This window comes from Amblyomma mixtum, chromosome 10 (assembly GCF_055824585.1).
Source record: "Amblyomma mixtum isolate Tamu chromosome 10, ASM5582458v1, whole genome shotgun sequence".
NCBI lineage: Eukaryota > Metazoa > Arthropoda > Arachnida > Ixodida > Ixodidae > Amblyomma > Amblyomma mixtum.
The window spans coordinates 47,962,156-47,981,612 of NC_143021.1; the positions used below are offsets into that span (position 1 = coordinate 47,962,156).

Sequence of the window (19,457 nt, forward strand, 5' to 3'; positions counted from 1 at the left end):
GAAATAACTATCGTCAACTCTAGCAAACGTGGACGGTAAATAAAAGCGGAGCATTTGCTGACATTCCTACCACTAGAGTTCTCGAACTTCGTGACTCCGTGACGGTCAATGCAACTGCTGATTTCTGCGATCACCGCGCTTAGTGGCAGGGAGTGGTACAAGTCCTTGGCATCAACCGAAAACGCGCTAGCGTGGGCAGGACACTCGTTTTGAAGAAATTCTGACACCGTCTCAGGCTTTCTGATGAGGAAAGGATCTTCAACCTCAACGTAGGACAGGCACTTCTTCAGGAACGCCGCTACCTCGCGCTGCCACGGTCCTCGTTCGGACACAATGACACGGAAGGAGCAGCCTACTTTATGCGTCTTGGCGCTGAAGAAGATGGTTAGGCTAGATACCTTCGACGCCTTGACAGACGAGGCCAGTCTTCAAAGCCCGGCACGCTCACTATGCTGTACTGCCTGCTCTTGCACTTTAAACTGTTTGACAGTTTTCCCTGCTCTGAAGTTGGCTGCGACTGCAGCTTCAGCCTTGTCCTTGGAGAGGTCGTTTCCACGACGAGAAAACCACCCTCTTTGTTCGACTGAAGGAGCTTGACGCCAGCGTCTTTGAGGGCCGTTACTGCAGCAGTGAGACGGCGCGTGCTTCATTCCTTCACCTTAATATTTATCTGACCGCCGCCAGTTCGTTGAGTAGGGTGCCCACACTTCTCCAACTGTGCCAGTCTTTTCGTATGTACCCCGAGGCTTCGTTCTGGCCCCTATCTTGCTCATTTTGTTTGTAAACAATGCAACTAGCCAGGTGGAATCCTAAATTAGATTATTCGCATAAGGCTGCGTCCTGTATAGATAAGTACAGTGATAAGGAATTGCTCTCAACAATATATTTGGTGTGATAGCCCAACGGTGCAGAAGCTGGCAAATTGCCATCAAGCTAAACAAAACTATCTCAATGTCAATAACGAAGAAAAATCCAAGCTGAGTTTTTTTTACGTTTTTAACACTATTGCTTGGTAAAAGTTTTCGGCGTCGTGGTATCATTAGATCTGGGATGGTCAACTGTTGTAGACCATGTGTCAAACAAAGCAACACGGAAGTTAGTGTACTTAAAACGGGCCCTTCAATACTCTACGGAGGAAGCCAAGGTTTTAGCTTATGTGACGTTTATATGCCTTATGCCCCGCCCCGGTGGCTCAGTGGTTACGGCGCTCGGCTGCTGACGCAAAAGACGCGGGTTCAATCCCGGCCGCGGCGGCCGAATTCCGATGAAGGCAAAATTCTAGAGGCCCGTGTGGTGTGCGATGTCAGTGCAGGTTAAAGAACCCCAGGTGGTCGAAATTTCCGGAGCCCTTCACTACGGCGTCCCTCATAGCCTTGGTTGCTTCGGGACGTTAAACCCCAATAAACCAATAAACCAACCTATACGCCTTAGCTTAGAACATACGAACGTGGCGTAGTTTCCGTTTACCCAAAATCAGATACCTACGCTTGAAGCTGTCCAACGAAAGGCCATGCGTTTTATCAGCAACAGATATTGGAGCACCGACTCACCGACGCAGATGCTGATAGAGAATGGGATTTATACAATAACCAGTCGTGCAATGTTACAACAGCATAAATTTTTGAGTCTTATACCGCGTAACAAGATTGAAGTAAATGTGATACCTAAATTTGTTTTAACGCTTCCTTCCTTGTTTGGCTTCGATCCGTTGCGCTGTTTTACAAGAACCATACCCGACTAACTTGCACACCACTTGATATTGTGCTGAGGAACCTCGAGGAACCTCGCACTCGAAGAATATTTTGCGCTAATATTACATACAGTTTTTCGTTTTCCCGCGACCTATGCGTGAATGGAACGGTTTAGACCAGAATGTGGTCTCAAAGACCACTACCGACACATTTATTGAACTTGATGCAAATCGGTACTGTAAACAACGAGGAAGTGATGCCATCATTATTGCGTCTTTCGTTTACTACAAAGTATATACATAATCCATAATATAAATCTGGCATAATATCAACCTTTGAATGACTGTATCTTTTTTTTATTCAGGTGCTTGCCTCCTTTCTGTTGTAATTGTCTTCGGTCACCCTTGTGTACAGTCAGGCCGGAATGAAACGCGAACACGCATGTGTCATACATTTCTACTTTGCAGCGAAATATCCCTTTACAACCTATTTACGATTATGCCCTTCGGCAGACCCTTCATCCAGGCACATGAATCAGGCTAGCTGCACACTACAGATGAAAGTAGGCAGGTAAAATATTTTGTTTTCCTGACATGCGCTGTTCGCGTTTCATTCCGGCCTGACTGTACATGTGTGTGAATGCGTGCATGAACAAATGCATCGGGGCCCGCATAACCCACTTCTGCAAAATTCATTAGTCAGCGGTCCTCAAGGTTTCATTTTTGACATTCCCATATCGTAGAGATGGTTATTTAAGAGAAAAGCAATCTTAGCCCGCCTCTTTGACACTGGCTGTAGGGATCAGCCGTGGAGAAGGCGTTAACCGGACAGCGTTAAAGGCCCCGTTGCGCAGAAAATCCGGGATCGGCTTTGCGGTAAAAGAATCACGGCCATGGCTCTGGTAGGTGAGAGCAACTTCCCGAGAGCAACCTAGGAGGCAGTTGGGCCGCCTAGGCCATCTGATCTTGCAATGTTCTCGCGGCCTGCCCACCAGATAGCGGACAACCTGCTCACCGTGGCAGGTGGCAGTTAAAGTAATGATTCGTCTCTCGCGAACAGCAGCCCGTGCCGACCTAGGCACGCCGCTGCGAGCGCGTGGCATCGCACGGTTCAACCGCTGCGCCAGGAGCGGTATCTGGACTCCCAGGGATCTATGAATGTAGAGTCAAGAATTTCGCATATCTGGATGTTAACACGTGCTTTTGCCGCGCCGTTGGACGGATGCTCAGGCGATCGCCATGCCACTTCGTGTGTTGCAGCCAAGGCGACTTTGTTTGTCGTAACAGAGAGCAGTGGCCAGCTCTGTGACAACGCGAACCGCGATTCGCAATAACCGCTGTTTAGTTCGCGGATCGAGTAGAGACATAAACGCTATAAACTTCAACAGGGACCAGATAACGGATACACCCCGTGCACCAACATTGCTCGAGCGTTCATTGCAAATTGCGAAGAAAATACGAAGCGAATACATACCAATCATCATTTGTCCGTTTCACGGCACATGCAAACCTAATTATAGATGATTCTGACATAGAAATACAAATACGTTTCTTTTACAGCGTAGGTAATATGCCAAACTTCCTCACTGATAGCGGCGTCCAGCACAGAATCACGCGATATCGCGTCATTCTCCAGACATCAAAATTCTGCACGCCAAGTCGACACAGCAGACCAGTTCGCGTGAACCCACCAAGACACAAGCATTATTAGGTCACTATGCATTCGAAACAGCGCTCTTTATCGCTTAACAGCCCAGATGGCGTGCTGACGTAAGCACTACCAACAGAAGTCTGCATTTCTGCAGCGTGACGACATCTGCGGCTTTGCTTCATGGGGCGAGGCTGCATTGACAGCTGGGTGAACAAGAGCAAGGCCAGCATGGACAAAAATACTCCTGGCTCTATGCGCTCCGAAGTTTTCCAAACTTTTCGCCATCCCAGAACGAGAGATTACCGTCATACACCAGCATAGTGACTCTCCTAACTCGCCAACATCAACGATGTGCGCGATTCTGCCAACAACATGGCCGCTCTGCATCATCCGCATGTTTCCAGCGCTTACCGTGTTTTGCATCGCTTTAATCCACTAAGGTGACGGAAGCTGGTTTCCAATATTCTCATCAGTGGCTTTTGTTGAGCAAGCAACACTCCCACAGCCACAGCGAGACCTCGAGTGGCCGCCGTCGCGCCGCAGCTACGCTGACCTCGTTTAAATTGGTCGAAATGGTCGTGACGTCACAGCCAATTGCCATTTGTACTTTGGCTACTAGTTGTGCAACCAATTGAAGGGATCGTGTAGCGACGCTCCAAGTAAGTGGGACTGAGTTTAGATAATTCCTTAATTAACCAATTACCCTAATTAACCTTTCTACTCAGACCAGACAAATAAATAAAACCGAGTAGGAAATTGGTCGTGTTGGGGAATCGAACCAGGGTCTCCAGACTGCGAGACGAGCACGCTAACCACTCCCTCATGTCAGGCATGACCACTCTTTTTTTTCTTTTTTTTTCTGTTGTCTTTCATAGTATTTCTCCAACTGTAGATAAATCTTCAAGATGAAATTACTGCAGTTCACTGTTAACCAATCCATTTCGTTTTTGTGTCTATTTTATGCGCTGAATGTCTTGTGCTCTCGAATGGGAGCAAGACGGGCGTGGACTCTTTGTCAGGCATCCTTTTTCCTTTTCGTCTGCGCCCTAGGCAACTGTACCATTGAGTTGTCTAAATAAACACTTTGACTTTGAGCTCGATGGTTTGGAATGAACAAAGGCGGGTCTAGTGAATACGGTGTCTTTGTTCACTCCCACCTTCCTCCCTTCGCGTTACTGTGAGGTTCAGGTGTCGAACGAGATTTGCGAGACAGATAGGAGGAGGAATAACATTTATTTCCGCCGAATATGGCGTGGCAGCCACCTCCGGGTCCGCACGCAGGCGTCCAGGGAGGCAGTCTGTCGCACCGCGGCCGGAGGACATCCGCACAGTCTAGGAGAAGACGTCTTCAGGCGCAGCCGCCAGGCGGACGGCGAAGCGCTGAGTTTTTTCGTGGCAGCTTCTTAGCGTGGTCTCCCATTCATCTCTAGTTTTAATCGTGTTGCGCCCTGGGGCACGAACGCATCTCCATATTGTAGGATCTAATGTTGCCACGTGGCCGCAAAATTTACAAATTTCGGTTTCTGCACCGTCCCTCTTCCGCCCTCTGGCACCCGTCCAACTCCTCCGCCGGGGCGAGAAAAAATTTCGAGCTTGTCGTACGACTCCTTTTTACCCAGGGATCTATCGAGTGGCGGATGTATCCTCCGGTCTTTCTACAGATTGTCGGTTACATCCCTAAACGTACCAGTACTTTATTTGCTTTTAGATGTTGTGGAGGCATCCGCAGCACCCCGAGGTAGCGAGGAGCGGGCGAGCATGTGCGCAGCCTCGTTGCCGGCGAGACCGGCGTGTGCTGGGGTCCAGATTATAGTCACGCTTTCGACGAGAGACGACTCGTTCAGAATTTTGCAGCGCGATTGCAGGTCTACCCTTGCTAAAATTCCTAACTGCCGCTTTGCTATCGCTGACGACGTGTTTCACGCCTGCTCGTGCGATGGCAAAGGCTATTGCAAGCTCCTCCGCCTCTGCCGGCGGTAGATCTCGGTTTCTTTCGATGCCAATGGTGATCCCGGTGTCTAATAGGGCGACCGAGGTTACGTCGCCTTCTTTCCCGATCGCTGCATCGGTGTAGGTCACCGATCCCGGCGGGAGTTTGTCCAATTTGTTAGCGAGGTGCTTAGCTCTGCTTTTCCTCCTCCCCTCGCCGTGTACGGGTGCATGTTCTTCGGCATGGGAAGACGTATAGATGCTTGCTGATTTCTCAATCTGTGCTTTCTCTGACACTTTCGCCTTCCCCGGGAGCTAGTAGGTTTACCCAGTGGAGGATTTGTGTAGCCGCCGCCGTTCCTGCGAGTCGCTCTCTCTGGAATATCCTGACCGCCTCAGCTAGCTCTTTCCACTCATTATGAAACCCCATTTTCTCTAGAATGTCGTTATACGTAGTTATGGGGAGCCCTAGAGTGCACTTCGTGCATCTCTTAATTATGGTGTTTATTTCCCATTCAACGATCTCGTTGATATTTAGAAATGGAGTCGCGTAGCAGATTCTACTCGTGACAAAAGCTTGTACGAGTCTGAGTCTACTAGCCTCCGTGAGGTCACTCCTTCTGTTGGACGTCTTCTTAAATACTCTGACTACGAGCTCCGCCTGGTATTATAATTTCTTAATCCATTTCCTTTCCTCAAAAACAAATTTAGCGATTTGCAAAGCATAGAGCCGAACGGGCGATGGCGTTCTGTGGACTACCTGGCAGCGTTGCAAGGCGCCGTCGCGTTCCACTCTTAGAGGCGAAACTTCTTAACCGCACATCAGTGACACAAGCAGCAACACCGCGCTTAAAGCTTTCGCCTCACCGCACTTTATTTTAAACAGGGTGGAGTTAAGAATTTCCTTGTGGCTGTTTTTTCCATCAAAACTCATATACCGCCAATCTGTCTGGGGAACCACGACTTTTTCAAACATATCAAGGAAACGTTGGTCGCACAAATGTTAATACTCATTCTGATAGCCACATGTGACAATTTTTCAATTCCCTAGGTGTAGTACTGGCCACTGTTGTTTAACGCCAGCACTCAGATGCCGATATTGAACCGGAATTTAGAACAATATCTCGTTTGTTGACAATGCCTATATAATGGGCAGCACCAGACCTACATCGAAAGCTTAGACGAAATTTAAACATACCACAAGCCCGAAAAAATTACAGGTATCAAAAACCTGCAATTTAGGATCCCCCATCTACTAAAACAAATCATTTCTCTTCGAAATACTCGGTAGTTATAAATGCACGTTCACATACAACAAAGCGAACAAGGGTCCTGGGGGAGTGTGCTCCGACGAGGGATTTCTGTTCGTCTTAGCGAACACAAGTTCACTTGTTCAAACGTTTGTTAACTATACTGAGGTTTCCCTTTGACCATTGTTACGCTTTGTTTTGTGTTGTCAAGAATACCATCTTCCTCCCTTCCTTCTACCATGCTCCGTGTAGGCTGGTATGTGAGTGTTTGCAATAGCAATTTGCCTGTATGCATAGCATGAATTTTCCAAGTGAACTTGAATGCGTTATTTCACCTCGTGTCTCTACTTGTTGCTTCAAGTTCTCCCATAAGTATTTGCAATTGCTTTTTCTGTCTATCTACCGCGAATTTGGTTCGCAATTTTTGGTCAGGTGCGCCAACTCTTTTTCCCCCATGATCTGGTTACTAATATCACACTCGTTCTCCGCTGTTGTGAAAATGAAGATATTAGTTGCTGTAACTGCGTGGGAAGAGTACATAGCCCTAGTCAAATCGTTTCTTTGCTTTCTTGGCTGTGACTCCCTTCAATAATGCATTGAGCTGAAAAAATGTTACACAGAGAATAAAACAAAAAAATTGGAGGCTTATCAAGGTTAAGCCCAGTGGATGCGAAGCATGTCCTTAGCGTTTGGAGGCATCTTGACCGCATACACGCCCGACGCAAAGACGCTGGCGCGGTTGCGGGCACAGAGACTGACGCGACGGCGGGCGCGCGCCGCCTCATCCCTGGCGTGACGTCACATATCACGTGATGCAGCGATGGTGGCGCCGCCGCCGCGTCGCGCGCGACGGCGAGAACCGAAGCGCGGAGGCCTCCGCCGGGCGACGTCCGACGGCGCGATATGAGGCCCCATCTGCAGCCGGTGTGACGTCATCACGTGACGTCATGTCACGTGACCTACTTGAAGGTCAATGGTGGCCACCGCCGGGCGTCGCGCGAAGGCCCGAAACCTAGGTTAATATGCTTCGCATAATAAACTTGTGGCTTTCAGAGCGCCATGCAGTGAAACCTTTTTACTCCCTGTTCCTGTTTCAATTTTCTTGTTCTAGTTAGATTTCCCTCTCGCAGTGCCCGGCGAAGCAGACGTCCACAACTGCCGAAGACGGAAGGAAATTCCGCCTCTTCCTGTAAGTACGAGGGTCATCCCAAAATTAAGGTCTCCAGTTCTTTTATAAATCGCAAGAAATGTTTATTTTAAGACATTTACAAATCACTAAAAAGGCAGATCATTCTTCTACTTTTCCACATAATCGCCTTTGCAGTCTATGCATTTTTGCAGACGCTGGGGCAGTTTTCCTATGCTTATGTCATACCAGCTCGCCACCATGCCGCTGAGGAAGTGTTTGACCGAATCTTTCACTTCGTCATCATCGGTGAAGCGCCTTCCAGCGATTTGTTATTTTAGCTTCGGAAACAAGCGTTAGTCACTTGGTGCCAAGTGGGGACTGTAGGGTGGGTGGTGTAGTGCCTGCGCGCATACTGGGGCGCGATTACGAGTCGCTCAAAATCGTCTCCATCGGAAAGTGTCTTAAAAAGTGTCTAGTTTGCCCCGCTCCTACTGGTCGGTCGTTACCAGCGGCCATATTGTTTTTTTGCGTCACCGGCCGACGTCATAAAACGGGCAGAAGTGTTGACGTTGCTTACCTAATTATGCGAGCCGATTGAGACGATTTCTTGCGACTGGAACGAGTGGTCTCAAACCGCTTGAGACATAAAATGGCGGTTGTTTACATGGCCGGTGGCCGCGCGAGCAGCGGTGTAAGAGGGTGCATGAAGACGGTTTTGACGTGCCGGACGAGTTGTTTCGACGTTTTGACATAGGAAGGAGCATAATGACTGTGCGACGAACTCGCCGTTGAACTTGGAGGTGTGCGGGTGAGTGCGCGGTCAGTAGAGCGGCAAGTGCCTGTGCGCGCCTTCGTCGCCGGTGGGTTTCAAGACACCGTAGGAAATGAAGTAAACGTCGGCGTAGCCCAACCGACTGTGCAAGTGTTTGCGGTGAGTTGCGGAGACCACTGTCAAAGTTAAGTCGCAGAAGGTGCGCGCTTTCCGGTGAGACCCCTCAAGACAAGGCGGCGGCGAAGGTGGACTTCCTTCGCATAAACTTTCGCCAGCGCAGTATCCCCGGCGGCGTCATCCGAGCATCATCCGAACGGAACGGCAACAACACCAACACCAATGTCAAGTGCTTAACCCGAAGCGGGTGGCATGAGTGATTGTTGGCGAAGGGACCGGGCGTGCCGGCTCTTAATTCCCGCAATGAGATTGCAAGCTCCCAGCAGCTGCATCAGTCTGCTTCCGTATGTCGGCAGTTGCTGCAGTGTGATTATTCATGGTCGCCTTGTATTTTCTGAACAAAAATAAATAGAATCACGCATCGCCTTTGGAGCACATTTGCCATCGATAGCAGGCGAGGTGAGTTCACACTGGCGAGTCGCGGAGGTCGCGCGACAGGCTTAAATCGATTTGTTACGCTCCCTCCCCGCTTTACATGTGCTTCGCGAACCGTAACTAATTGACTAAAATCGGTAGCCTAGAATACTAGCGCGACGTTTGCAACTCGCCAGTGTGAACTTGCCTTGAAGCTGCCTTCGCCGGTTTTCGAGCCAAGCGCTCCTTCCAAATTGATCTCGGCAGACTCGTAGCAATCACTGCCTTTAAACAGATTTTTCCGCGCACTTAAGACGTCTGCGCAGTACTTTGATTCTACGTAATGTGTAAAGAAAGAGGACAGCCGTCGAATCAGCTGATTTTTTTTCTGGCTGCCTTGTTTACGATGGGTGAATATGTGCGTGGAGGGATGAGGCTGAATCTAACTCAATCCTTTGAATCAGGCGGCAGCTCACGCCACCTAGCCAACGCTTTTCCAGCGTCAGTGCACTCTCGCGGCAGCAAAAGTGACTGAAGAGCAAACTTAATTGCAAAACTGAGAACGCTTCTTGTTTTGTTTAACGTTGTTAGGTTTGAAACATAGTTTGTTGGGAAAATAAAGCATTGTTCATTTTATTAACGGCTTGTTTACAGCAAAACGTTTGCATACGGTCCCCTATTGCGCAATTAAATGCTTCCTGGGTGGAGCCCTGCTACTAGCCGCTAAAGCCCCTAGCTAGGGACTTCACTGGCCACCGCTGATTGGTTGACTCCGCGTTCGCATCTCGCGGTGTCGTCATTCTGACGTCAGTCTCAAAATTGTGACAAAAACTCGTAATCGCGCCCCTGATAGCAACACGCGCGCTACTCGGAAACGCACCTTTGATAAGGGCTTATATAGACCGTTTACAGCGCGCAGTTCTTCTGTTTGAGACCAGATGGCGCCACAGGTGCGCTCAGAACACGGCGCCATTACTTTCCTCGTAAGTCGCCGGCGTGTATGCCTCGACGCAGCAGTGGAAATGTGGAAAGAGAAAATACGTGCTCTGTTGTGGATTGCGAGAATTGCGACAAACAGTTAAAGGGGCGGGATGCGATCGTTTGCGAGCTTTACGGAACCGAACTGCACTAGGACGTACTGCCCCTGTTCGCGCCCGTTGGACATCCACCCTTTCCGAACGGGCGAAGGCAGCACACATGTTCGCCAGCGCTAGACAGCAAATATAGAAAGAAAGGTCTCGATCTTGGAAAATCTGCGAGGGTAAGTGCGCAACATAGCCGCATGAACAAGCTGTCCCGCCACCGAAACGTCACAAAAAAAAAAGACGGCTAACGCTACTGCATATTGTGCAGTGCATAGCCGTGCGAGCGGACAACGCTTACCGTCAGTTCGTGTATTACACACCGCCTTGGTGCTACTGTTGAACTTCGCTCCAAATAGCGTGGTTTTCGTGGACCACAATAGGAAAAAAGCATTTGTGTTACGGCTGTTGTGCTCAGCGGTTGTCACTTCCTCGCGATCCATGCGAGACAGTCACTAGAAGTGACTACGGCTGATTGCTTACAACCAACGAGACCTCGAGCATTTTCATGTCCGCATATCGAGCATGGAGCGTACCACAATTTTATACTATGTGAGGCTGACATAATTGTGAACTTCTTGTAGTGAACGCTCTGCCATGAGCGCGTTATCACAAATATATCGTGGAATCCTTTTAAACGATTGCATGCAGATTTGTGAAGGTTTTTTGATGCATGGTACTGCTTACATGATTGGGTAACATTTGTTTGTTCATTTATTTTTGTCGCCTTCCTTTGTTTAGCAAACCAACAGAAAATATTTTAGGCTTCCTAAGCACCTTTAACAGGTTGTAAACAAATGAGTACGATGTGCATGTGAGCGTTTTAGAGCAGTCTCCGCATGCATGTACACAATACGACAACGACCTGCGCAGCCGCAGGGTCGTTAAACCTTGCTGTTTTAGATAATAACACTAAAAAAATATTAAGCAAAGCCTTGCGCGGCATTCAGGCGATCCACCCGTTGCCTCGAACAGACGGAGAGCTCAGCGGCTCTTCGCGACATGAAGCCCGATCACGTTTTCACGCCTAAAGTCATCAAATTAGGGTTTTCACATGTCCTTCGAAGCTTCGGACCAAACACAGTGTCGTCTTTTCACTCCTTTCCAAACTGTTTCAGCCGAAACACTGCCTGTCGGAACTGAAACATCAGACGCAGCAGCCGTCGCGACGAGGCGCGCGCCGAGCGGTCAGGAGGCGAGTAATGGCGGCGTGATCACGTGATCAAAGATGGCAGCCCCCATGATACGCCGCTGTAAAGCGTCTTACGCGGCACCGAGCGCTGTCGCGGCACTTCGTCCTAGCTTGTCATTGACGTCGGCCCAGCTCTGCTGGCGCTCGCCAGTAACTTTGTTAGATGGAATAAAGAAATTCCGACGACGCACTTTGCTGCAACTTCGTGGTTCTTGCTTGCACGGAAGAACACCACAGGTGGCTGGTGACGTCCCATCCAAACAGTTGCAGGAGAGCGACGGTTTGGCAGACAACGTGGGGGCGAGCGTTGTGGTGGAGGGCTAACGCCCTTGCACAGCATTCATCTGCGATTTTGAATCGCTCGTCCGAGTTTCTTGAGGCTCTCACATTATCTGTCCGCGTTTACTGTGGTGCCAGGAGCCATGAAGTCTGCCAACAATATCACTTTTCGATCCCAAAACACAGTTGCCATGACTTTGCCGGCAGACTGTGTCCGCTTGAATTTTCGCGGCTTGGGCGAAGAGGAGTGCCGCCACTAAGGTGACTTTTGTTTATTCTCAGGTGTGAAGTGGAATGCCCAGGTTTCGTCACCCGTAACAATAGAATTCAAAAAGGTCTCCTTTTCATCGCCATAATGCCGAAGAAATTCGCGGGAGGAGTTAACGCGTTGCCTTTGATGGTGCTCTGTGAGCATTCGCGAAACCCATCTTGCGCACACCTTCCGATATTTAAACTTTGCTGTCAAAATCCTACGAATAGTGCAGAGTGCAGAATAATGCAAAATTCACAGTTCGTCGAATGTGATCATGCGATCTTGCTGCATAATTACTTCGATCTTAGCGACGGTATTATCAGAAATTGACCGTCTCCCGCTTCTTCCTTCGTCGTGAGTTTTATTGCTACCAGCTGCGAACACCCTACACCACTTGCCGACGTTTTTAACATCCATGCGCGACTCTTCGTACACTTCCGTCAACTGGCGATGAATTTCTAATCGCTGAACGCCTTTTCCGTTCAAAAATTCAATAACTGCGCGAACTTCGCACCTAGCGTTAGCGACAAATAGGAGCTCAATTTCAAATGCCTGTCGTACCAAGACTGACAGACGCTTTCACGCTTAGTCATAGCTTGTTTAGAAGACGGGGAACCATGAACAGAGCAGTATGGCGAGCAGCCACGCAAAGTTTCCCTGAGACCGCAGCCTCTGGAGACCTTACTTTTGGGATTAGCCTCGTACTTATGTATTACTGTAAACCAAAATCTAACATGGTCATCTCATATTATGAACATCGCTAACGAGGCTAATCATACTCTTGGTTTTGTACGGCGCAATCTACGATTTGCCACCCCATCCATCAAGTCATTAGCATACATAACTTTCCCATATTGCTTCAGCAATATAGGATCCTCATCAGTCTAACCTCTTTTTAAACATAGAAAAAATACAAAATCGGGCTATCCACTTCATTTATTCTGATTATTCATACTACTCTAGTGTGTCTACTTTAAAACCTAGAGTATCAGTCATATCACCTGCTTATCGCCTCTCAACCCGTATTAACCACCATAAGGCCGTCTACGCCCCCACCGCAAGAACTACCGCTCATTCTCGATCTTTTTTCGTCACGTCATCCCGGGACTGGAATGATCTACCACAGGACGCCATGCATCACATCAACGCCATCCATTTTAAGGGCGCTATGAAGACCATTGTTGTTTAATTGTCATGCCCATCCCTCATGTAAGGCCCCATACCAGGGGCGTTTGAGGTATCCAATAAAAAAAAAGAAAGAAAAGAAGCCGTCAGTCCGCAGGAAAGATGCGATGGTCACGTTGAACGGATGGTAAAACTTCGGAAGCGAATTCGTCTGCGAAAGGACGCTCCTAGGGACTACGCCTACGGGAAAGAAATGTACAGGGTCGTCCACTCTAAGTGCGAACACGGCGCAGCGTGGCCGCGCTCCACGGGGCGCTAGCGCATCCGGCGCGGTCGCGCATCGAAGCTCTGCGGCGCAGGCCCACATGGGCCTGGAGGCGGTGCTTCGCGTTGTCTGCTACAGCGCGGGAGCGCACAGTGCTTGCTCTGAGGTGAAGCGCACATAACTTTCTGCATCATTACAGCACTCTTGTGCGCCGAGACAGCACTGCGGGAAAGCGCACTGACTACAGCGCGTTGTCGCTGGTGTCGCGTACAACTCAGCGGCCACTCGTCTCAGTGCCACGATCTCGGTGATATGCATGTATTGCTCGAAATTTGTCATTTCAAGTTTTAATTGTTTTGGTTTATGGGGTTTGACGTCCGAAAGCGACATAGACTAAAAGGGAGGTTATAGCCGAGGACCCCAGATTATTGTCAACCATGTAGGGATTTTTAACGTCCGCTGATATCCCTCAGAACACGGGTGCCTTGCGTTTCGCTTCCATTGCAACGGGGCGGCCGCAGTGAGGGTCAGACGAGCGACTTCCGTTCCGAACACTTTGGCTTCTGTCAGCTATATGTATGACCCTGACTGCGGCGGCCCCGTTCCAATGGAGGAGAAACGCAAGGCACCCGTGTTCTGTGGGATGTCAGCGCACGTTAACAACGCCCATGTGGTCGACAATAACCTGGCGTCCTCTATGTCGCTTTCGGACGTTAAACCCCATAAGCCAAATCAATTTAAACCTGAAATGACAAGTTTGCATTAATACATGCATATCACCGAGATATGCAATATCTCGGTGATATTGCAATATCACCGATATATATATATATAGTTTGCAATATCATGCATATCCTATTGTGGCACTAAGACGAGCGGCCGCTGAGTTGTCGTACGCGTAACCAGCGATAACGCGCTGTAGTTGGCACGCTTTCCCGCAGTGCAGTCACGGAGCACAAGATCGCTGTAATGATGCAGAAAGTTAGGTGCGCTTCACCGCAGAGCAAGCGCTGTGCGCACCCGCGCTGTAGCAGGCAACACGAAGCCCCGCCTGCAGGCGCGTGTGCGCCTGTGCCGCAGAGCTTCGCTGCGCGACCGCGTCGGATGCGCACGCGCCCCGCGGAGCGCGGCCTCGCTGCGCCGTGTTCGCACTTAGAGTGGACGACCCTGTACACAAAGCAAGGTTCTTATAGCAGGAGACTGGGCTGCGGCTGATATATTACGTCGTTTATAGAATTCGCCTCGTGATGCAGCTGTGTTTGTTATCAGAAGGAGACACGACTGACTCCTTTATGGTGAACTTTAGGTTACATCAGATGTTTTAGTGATCTCGCATGTTAAAACAACGCCGAGAGTTGTGGTTTTACAGAGATACTCTTGAGGATGGCCGCGTGCGGCGCTGTATTATTAATGCGAAAGCATTACTAGGCTATGTCAGCAGGTTTGTGTGCATAAAATGTGTCGGCAGCAGTTGCGGGGAACTGTAAAGAGATACCGTCTGAAAAGTGGTTATAATCGAAGGGGGGGGGGGATATGAGGATGCAGGGCAGAAAATTTGATGGCATTCGGATCATTTGTTAATTAAGACCAAAAAAAGCGACCAAAAATGGGCGTGGTCGGAGCGCGGGTGGCGCGAAATTTGAATCGCCGAAAGTGTCGTACCACGCGACGCCCGCACATGACCTACCATGTGATTGGCCCACGTGACCGTAAAGGTGGGCGGAGCTAACGCGCGGCAAGAAATTCTAATGTCCGAAACGAATACCGAAGTGAAACAATGGGTGCTTGTAGTTAATCGAAATGTAATCAATAATTACAAATTATAGAAACGCCAGTAGTAAATGAAGATCAATGAAGGTGCGTTAGAGTTAAATAAGATAAATTAATTATAAATTAAGGTGAATTAAAGTGGGTATAATGTAACCTAATGATTCAATCGAATGAATCAAAGGAGAATTAGAGTAAATCAATTGTGAATTAATTGTGAAATAGGTTTGAATAAATGAATCAATTTCGGATTGAAGGAATTAACTTGTGAACTGAATAGAACAATTGTTGGTTAATTGTGTCAAAATTGCTATTAAGTGTGAATTAAATGGGAATTAATTATAGAAACTGTAGTTTAAGTTGAACTATGTGATTGCATTGCAAGACGCAACGCCACAATCAACATAGGGGCAAACAGGAGCAACTAGAGGCAGCGAGGAGGCGTCAATGCTTTCGCATTGCTCCAGTGCCCTCTAACATTTTTTGCGCTCTCGTCGAAGAGAATAGCTGACTGATTATGCTGCGTAAGCCACGAATGTGGGCGAGAGCTGGCGAAATCTCATTCCTTCTTTCTCAGTCCACGCCATTCGTTTCTCGATGGTAACGTCCAGGTGCCCACCCAATGCAAAACATTCCCATCCTTCCTTATCCAGTCAAGTTCTTGCGCTGGTTATAGGGCGGTGCGTGTACTGGAAAGGCTGTCTCACCAGAGCGTCGAAAGGTGTTTCGAACCGTGCGGCAACGTTCCCACAAGACGCGAGCTTCATCCACAGGGCGGTCAGGTCGTCGCGGACCGAAGTCATTTTGCTGCGGCCGGAATATCCGTATCAGATCTAACTGCCACATGCGGGAACACTCACCCAGGCACGTGGAATTCGGCAGTGATGTTGTAAAGACGCTCCGCTTTGCTGTTGACCACGAAATGAGCGCATTCCTCTCCCTGGTGGAAAACATCCGCCGTGACTCGCACGAACCACCACTTCCCAAGGAACTGCGAACAAAGGCGTATTCCTTTTCGTATTAACGAATGACCATGTATCGCATAGACAGAAAAGACAGACACAGTTTCTAACATTTGGTACTGGTGCATTCACGTGTGCATATTTTTTCAATAGCAAATGCGCTTGTCCAGCATTTGCTGCGGACGGAAGATATTCTCTGCGCACTGTGTGCTCCCACCTGCTGCCACGCAATATTTGTCGATTTTTTTTTTAAATCCGACAAATGCTGCTTTTGGCACTGTAAGTATCGGATATAAAGATATATATAGTTTGCTGCCAGGTTGCAATTCTGTACTAGACAGCTGGGCCTTGTTATTGTCAAGTAAAACTCTAGTTTGGGCGAGTTGGTTCATGATGAAATGAAAACTGGTATGGCGCAAGAAACGGGGACACGGAAGGCACACAAAACACAGGACTGACGCCAACTTGCAACTGGGGTTTATTGCACCAAGAGCTGTTCTAATTGCCGTCCCGAATTCGAGAAAGCTAGATTTTTAAAGAGTGGGAAAGATAAAACTGAGAGAGAAATTGTTGAGGCATATTTCATCGAAAAAGCTGGCAACAAATGCGTTAGCAGGCCTTCGATTATGCTTAGCAGCGCCGAGATGTCTTTTATAGAAGGTTTTTTGTAGTTCGCAGATTTCCCTTGGTTTTGTGCTCTTATTTCGTCCTTTCTTTCGGTGTTTTACAATTTTAGATTCTTAGACGCTAAGACGACTGTTCTTCAGGAATGATCTTCAGTTTTTATCACTTGACACTAGGTGCTGTATCTTCAGACTTCATCCCTCCTTATTGTTATTGTTGGTCATGTTTTTCCGGGTTATTGTTGGTCATGTTTTTTCCGGGTTATTGTTGGTCATCTTTTTTCACGTGGTTTTTTCTCATAGTCGTTCAATTTTTTGCTCTGTTTCGCCTTCATCACGCGTTTCATAATTCGTTAGTGTGGACTTGTCATGCCCCAGTGCCTTGTCTTGAAAGAATGTCGTACGCCAAAAAAGGACGAAACAGGAAGGAAAAAACACAGAAGAGGAAAGAGGCGCAACTTCCAACTTTAATAACAGGAAAGGAAACCAGGCGCTCTTTTATTGCCGCTGAGCTGCATGAGGGTGCGTGAACTAAAAAACAAATGCGGTGGTGGACGAGTGATAACAACACTACAACACAGCACAACAAGTCATAGGGAGGTCGCTATTACAAAAGGCATGTTGATAACTCATGCGAGCGTGAATGATAGCACAGGTTGAACGATTATGAATAAGGATAATAACTACCTCTAAGATATTAACAATCATGAAACCGATTGAAGGAAGCAGGCGGACTTTGCAAAGGGCATCTAAACGAAACCGTCCAAAAAAGCTAGTTCACTTCTGGTGAGGAGAACAGAAGGCGTGCTAACGCAGTTGTCTTTTCTTTGATCAATATAAAAAGCCTCAATGACTTCTCTTTCGATTTTTTCTTTTGCCCTGGCCAGAAACTTGGTCTCTTGAAATTTCGGAAAACAATCTTTACACCTGCTACAATGTAAAGCTAGATTGCTTCCCGTCTTGCTTTTTAGGGTCACATTGTGCTGTCGAGCACGCTCATTGAATCACTGTCCCGTCTGCCCCACATATACTTTGCCACACGTCAAAGGGATCTCGAATACCATATTAGTGGTACATTTTGTGAACACTGTTTGATGTTTAACAGTGCAGGCCTTTTTGACCCGCTTTCCTGACACCATCGGACATATGCTTGCCAGTTTGCAGGGGGCTGAAAAAACCAGCCGCACTCCGTGCCTGGAAGCCACTTTTTTCAAATTGTGCGAAAACCCATGCAGGTAAGGTATGACCTGCACAGGTTTGTTTCCAAATTCCCGCTTGTAGTCCGGCTTCTTCATTTTTTGAAGGAGGCTTTCAGACACACTGGTGACCAGTTGCAATGGGTAACCTGCTGACATAACTCTTCTGATCTGATACTGGAAGCTTTCACTGATTTTGTGTGGACAAGATATTTCTAGGGCCGACCTAATGCAAAGAGAAACTATTCCTCGTTTTACTAATTTAGAGTGGGCGCTATCGTAGGCTAACAGAGACTTCTTTGAGCGAGGTTGATACATCCAACAGACGTGGTTGTTGGTAAAGGAAATCTGTAAATCCAAGAACTGTATACAATCATGATATGCCTTTTCATGCGTGAACTTCAGGGACGTTGACTTCGAGTTAAATGCGGTCAGTACGTTTTCGATATGCGAATCTGATTCACACTGGGCCGGCACATCAAGCAGAACAAAATGTACCACTAATGTGGTATACGAGATCCCTTTGACGTGTGGCAAAGTATATGTGGGGCAAACGGGACAGTGCTTCAATGAGCGTGCTCGACAGCACAATGTGACCCTAAAAAGCAAGACGGGAAGCAATCTAGCTTTACATTGTAGCAGGTGTAAAGATTGTTTTCCGAAATTTCAAGAGACCAGGTTTCTAGCCAGGGCAAAAGAAAAAATCGAAAGAGAAGTCATTGAGGCTTTTTATATTGATCAATGAAAAGACAACTGCGTTAGCACGCCTTCTGTTCTCCTCACCAGAAGTGAACTAGCTTTTTTGGACGGTTTCGTTTAGATGCCCTTTGCAAAGTCCGCCTGCTTGCTTCAATCGGTTTCATGATTGTTAATATCTTAGAGGTAGTTCTTATCCTTATTCATAATCGTTCAACCTGTGCTATCATTCACGCTCGCATGAGTTATCAACATGCCTTTTGTAATAGCGACCTCCCTATGACTTGTTGTGCTGTGTTGTAGTGTTGTTATCACTCGTCCACCACCGCATTTGTTTTTTAGTTCACGCACCCTCATGCAGCTCAGCGGCTATAAAAGAGCGCCTGGTTTCCTTTCCTGTTATTAAAGTTGGAAGTTGCGCCTCTTTCCTGTTCTGTGTTTTTTCCTTCCTGTTTCGTCCTTTCTTGGCGTACGACATTCTTTCAAGACAATGTACCAACTAACCCGACAAAAAGTTCTACCCAGTGCCTTGTTTCTTTTTCTTTTTTGCCTTGGTTGATGTGTTTCTGCTGGCCAGAAAATAAGTTGGCCTCCCAAGCTCTGTTTAGATTAGATTCTGCAATGATTAGCGTTACTTTATTGCCAGTGATCGCATGAATTGCCGTTTTATATGTACAACGTTTACGCTTTCGTTGATATGGCTTGGTTGTGGTATAAAAGGCAGGCTTGGTGCAATAAACCCCAGTTGCAAGTTGGCGTCAGTCCTGTGTTTTGTGTGCCTTCTGTGTCCCCGTTTCTTGCGCCATACCAGTTTTTATTTCATCTTGTTATTGATATGGTGTTTTTTCCCCATTTTTACAACAGGTCGCAGTCTCCGTCGGCCACCCCTTAGGGCCCATCAGGCAAAACAAGCGGCTTGGGAATGAGACATCTTAGCAGCATATTATTAGGTGTCGGCCCTTAAACGGCAAGCTTCACACCTTAAGCAGCAAACCCAGCCGCTGCCGATAACCATAATGTTGTATCAGAGAGAAATGCAACGCAGCACTGCCAAGAAAATACAAC

General features: G+C 47.9%; 2 protein-coding genes across 2 annotated transcripts in view; one reads left to right on the forward strand and one right to left on the reverse strand.

Annotated features, from left to right (window-relative positions):
- Positions 1-389, forward strand: part of LOC149325717 (uncharacterized) — a 13,394-nt gene extending 13,005 nt beyond the window's left edge. The window contains exon 2 of the mRNA XM_089563361.1: positions 236-389. Within this exon, the coding sequence (XP_089419487.1) occupies positions 236-389 (154 nt within the window). The remainder of the gene's footprint in view (positions 1-235) is intronic.
- Positions 1-19,457, reverse strand: part of LOC149325716 (uncharacterized) — a 295,945-nt gene that overhangs the window by 241,821 nt on the left and 34,667 nt on the right. Inside the window, exon 2 of the mRNA XM_089562470.1 lies at positions 15,776-15,906. Within this exon, the coding sequence (XP_089418596.1) occupies positions 15,776-15,906 (131 nt within the window). The remainder of the gene's footprint in view (positions 1-15,775; positions 15,907-19,457) is intronic.